We start from the raw sequence: 4431 nt of genomic DNA, 5'->3' as shown, positions 1-4431 counted from the left end.
TTTAACCATATTAGATTTTATTTACACTATCTTCTAGCCACACATTAACCATATCCCCTCCCTGCTCCCTCACCTCCCATGTTTGACAAAATTAAAACAAAACAAAACAAAACAAAACACTTGTTCCATATAGTTAATGTAGCACAAAGAGGGTGTTCTGGTAAGGAACCTATTCATTTGTCTAACTAAGGCAAATGTCCAAAATGAGACTCTTCCTTCATTTTGCCACCCCCCAAATAAATTTTGAGGCTTTTGTTCTATTAATAGATACCATTTGGATATTAGCAACTTTGCAACTCAAGTTTTAGTTTTCAAGGCAAAGAACCAGCATTTGTGTTTCAGTATGTGTCTAAAATCAGTCTTTAATGATTACAGGTGCAGGTCTTACTAAAACCTTCTAAGAGTTGTCCTCAGAATGTCAGGAGGGTTTTTTTGCTTGTTTAATAAACTTGTTTATATTGTGCACATTTATAGTCATTTTGCAAAAGCTATCAAGTATGGCATTTTACAAAGATATGTTGAAAAATTAATAAAGGAAAAAAGCTTCAAAGTTGGAAATTTCCCATGGTCACATAGTTGGAAATGTGTCAATAATGAGAATGCTGCTATATTAGAACACCAATATGCTAAGTAGTGACTTTTAGCTCTCTCCCCACCCCATATATGTGGTAAAGACTATGGGAAGTGCCCTCAAAATTACACTTTATTACTGAAACTGTAAAGTTTATGGCTGGCTTATATACTCTATATGAGCGTCACCACATGGGTTTGATGCAGGCCACTTATTGGGACTTAAGTTACAAAACAGTAATTCTTTAATAAATAAAACTGCTGGGAGGTGAAGATTTTACAGTGCCTCTGGCTTTAAGAAATATAATCAGCATGATAGCTAAAGTAGGTGTTCTTTTATGGCATATCTAATTTAAAAATCCAATTACCACCAAGAATTATTCTGGAAAGGATTTGCAAAATGTTTCTACGAAGAAACTCTTCTTAAAAGCCTCTCACACGACAAAGATCAGCCAAGGAAGTAGTTTCCATCCTATTAATTAAAAAAAATTTTTTTAAATCACGAAATATTCCTATTAAGAAAAGTAAAGAGAACAAACATTTTAGCAGGATGCAGAGAACATGTCGCCTCCCGCCCTGCAATGTTTGATGCCCCCCATCATTAGCAGGGGTAGCTGCCCATTTCTTATCTTGATTGACAGGTTAATAAGGGACCTGGGGCTATCTTTTCAGTATGAACACACAACCTTACCAATTACTTTTAAATTATTGCTAATCTGTCAGAAAATAACAAGCATGAGGAATAAAAATATCTGGAAAAGTGAAATGTCTGAAGAAGCATTTACTTCCGGTGCTTTTAAAAGGTTCAGTTCAGAAAACTTGCCAGAATTTACTCAATAGAATTTAGGCACTGAGGTTTTTTTCCCTTTTTTTTTTTTTAAAGAAAAACTTGTAGTTTATAATAGTTCATTGGTTCAATTAGGGGCGAAAAAGAAGGGAGTTTTGTAATGCAATTGTCCAGCAAAGGAAAACGCTTTAAATTGGGGGATTATGTGCACAGACCACCTGTAGGGCATTCAGAGCCCTTTTCTATAATGCTTCAACCCATGCCTAGCTGCCTGCAGGCTGGCTAACAATGCCGGGAAAAGCTGTTTAAAAGGCTGAGCGCACTTGTGCCTCTGGTCTTCACTAACTGTTACAAGTCTTCCTCTCCCTCGCTCTCTCTCCTTTTTAAAGTAAAAGTCCCACATCCCTTTAATGGAAGAACTTTAAGGCTCCGCGGTGGCCAATTGGTCTGCACCAAGAGGAGCCGGGCAGCAGGGAAAGAAACTTCAGACTATACAGCACATTTGGAGAGGAGAAAAGATCAAAGTTTTTCAAACTCAAAAGACCAAGTTCCCTACAGATTAACCCTATTCATTTAGCTCCTCTTAAAGGAATGATGTGCTGGGCCACTGGGCAGACAGGTAAAAAGTTCAACAATTGCCAAAGCATTCTTCTGCTAATTCAACAGCCTTCTGCTCAAATAAATTAGCTTAGTCTTGACAGAGGAACAATAGCTTTTTCTCTAGAAAAAGAAGCACATTTGATATACACAAGCCTGGAAGGTTATTAAGATGTTAACCCGTTAGTTTAATCCATTAAAGAACGCCTGCTCCGCTACCAGATAGTCAAGTGACTTACACTGTAAAGTGCGATCGATGGTTTAAAACATTAACGTCTGCACTTCAGCAGTGTGTTCAGTCCCTGAAAACCCAGGTGCTTTCAAAATCAGGCACGCCAAGAAATAAATGCGGGGTTTTGAAGCCTTTAGTCATATTATACAAGATAAATAACAAGGCCTGAGTGCAATTATTGCCTTGCAAAAGTTCCACTTACATACACTAAGGTGAGTGTTGTTATCCATGGATCAGAAAAGAGCTCTCATGAAAAACACCATCTTTGGGGAAGGTGCAAAAACTCAATTTTGATTTCAGTTCAACAGTGATATTTACTTTGCTAACAACTTAAGAACTAGAGTTTAACAGGTCATTTTCTCCATGCCTAAGGTCAGAGTACAAAATGAGAAACCAGAAAATGTCCATTTTTTCCAGCGTGTCCTTAGCAAGCACTTTAAAGGTAACAGCTTAGAAGAGGCAGGGGGAGAGGGCGATGTTTAAATCATTTATCAAAAGTCATTTTATTGACAAAATAGAATACTTATATTTGTTCTTACAGGGGTGGCCTCTAAACTTTTTACAAAAAAAATGTACAGACTGTATATCTTTGAATATGTACATATTTTACACATTTTTACAATTTAACAAATAATTATATAAATACATCCTCTAATGTAAGAAACCCGTATTGACTTGGGGTGTATAATTAAGACATTTCTTGTTTGTTTATTTAAGGCATTTGCCTGGTCATTAAGAATACCCAAACCGTGCAATTCCATTAGGTCGCGGTCATCCCTCCTCTAGGATATGTTAGGAGTAAGAATTTACGTAGGAGAGTAGAGGGAGAAAAACAGGTCCCTCAGGTGAAATCTGTAGCTCTGGCTTCAAGCTCAGCAAATGGCAACCAGCGAGGGCTACAGACCTTGCGTTCTGAAACGCAGCAGCAGAGTCCACCCTCCGCTGCCAACAGAGATTAACGCCTGGCGGGAGGAGCTCCACGCATATCAATGGAGGAAAGGGGGCTGGGTCTGGGAGCCTTCAATGCCAGGTACTTTGTTCTAAGCGAGTCATTTAAGTCCCAGCTAATGGATACCATTAAGAGTTCATTATCATGCTAATAGCAATCAACACGGTGAAGGGGTGGGAACCTCAGCCCATCGAGTGTCCCTTCGCTGCACTAGGTTTCCTCGCCCCCCTCCCCATTCCTTCCGGGTGCCCCCTCCCCTCCTCTCAGACCTGGGACAATGGCATTTGCTTTGGATAAGACACGGAGCTGGCCGTGCCAGATCGCCACGTCAGGCCGGTGCTGACGTCGCTGTAGAGGGATCCCGCCCCACCGCCCGGGACCCCGCCCCCACCGGACCCCACGCCCCCACCACCTCCCGGCACCCCAACCCCCCCTGCGGCCCCAGCGCCCGCGCCCCCCGAAGCACCCTTGCTGGCCCAGCAGCAGCGGGTGCACAGGGCGCGCCACGACTCGAGAGTCTTGCCGGACCAGACCCACACGCCCGAGGTGATGCCCACCACGAGGCACATGAAGTACTTGAGCATGAAGACGGCGTAGTCGGGCCGGCGCGCTTGGTCTGGCTGCAGGTCCCGCAGACACGGGCAGTTGTGCGTGGCCTCCCAGCGCGGGCGGTTGTGCTGCTCATAGAAGAGGCAGGCGACCACGACGGCGGCGGGCACGGTGTAGAGTACGGTGAAGAGACCCAGGCGGATCATGAGCTTCTCCAGTTTGTGCGTCTTGGTGGGGCCGCCCTGCTGCTTGATGACTGAGCGGATGCGGAAGAGCGACACGAAGCCGGCCAGCAGGAACATGGTGCCAATGAAGAGGTAGATGACGAGCGGCGCTAGCACGAAGCCGCGCAGGTTGTCGAGGCTCTGGTTGCCCACGTAGCAGATGCCGGCCACCGGGTCGCCGTCCACGGAGCTGAGCGCCAGGACGGCGATAGACTTGACGCTGGGCACGAGCCACGCGGCCAGGTGGAAGTACTGAGAGTAGCCAGCGATGGCCTCATTGCCCCATTTCATGCCCGCCGCCAGGAACCATGTGAGCGACAGGATCACCCACCAGATGGAGCTGGCCATGCCGAAGAAGTAGACGAGCAAGAAGACCACGGTGCACAGCGCCGGGCCCGTGGTCTCGTAGCGCACGTGCTGCTCCACAGCGCCCAGTTCTTCGTACTCGCCGCGCCCGCCAGGGCCACCCGCGCCAGCGCCCACAGCAACAGCGCACGAGCCCCCCACAGGCTCCACCTTCCTC

The 4431-nt window shown here is 45.5% G+C and overlaps 1 protein-coding gene across 1 annotated transcript in view; it reads right to left on the bottom strand.

Annotated features, from left to right (window-relative positions):
- Positions 1-1450: 1450 nt before the first annotated feature.
- The window catches only part of FZD8 (frizzled class receptor 8), a 4789-nt gene continuing 1808 nt past the window's right edge, over positions 1451-4431 (bottom strand). Inside the window, exon 2 of the mRNA XM_040450939.1 lies at positions 1451-4428. Coding sequence (XP_040306873.1) covers positions 3399-4428 — 1030 coding nt within the window. The 3' untranslated portion in view covers positions 1451-3398. The remainder of the gene's footprint in view (positions 4429-4431) is intronic.

This window comes from Herpailurus yagouaroundi, unplaced genomic scaffold (assembly GCF_014898765.1).
Source record: "Herpailurus yagouaroundi ecotype Mexico unplaced genomic scaffold, PumYag 203, whole genome shotgun sequence".
NCBI lineage: Eukaryota > Metazoa > Chordata > Mammalia > Carnivora > Felidae > Herpailurus > Herpailurus yagouaroundi.
This window is presented reverse-complemented; position numbering and strand designations above follow the sequence as displayed.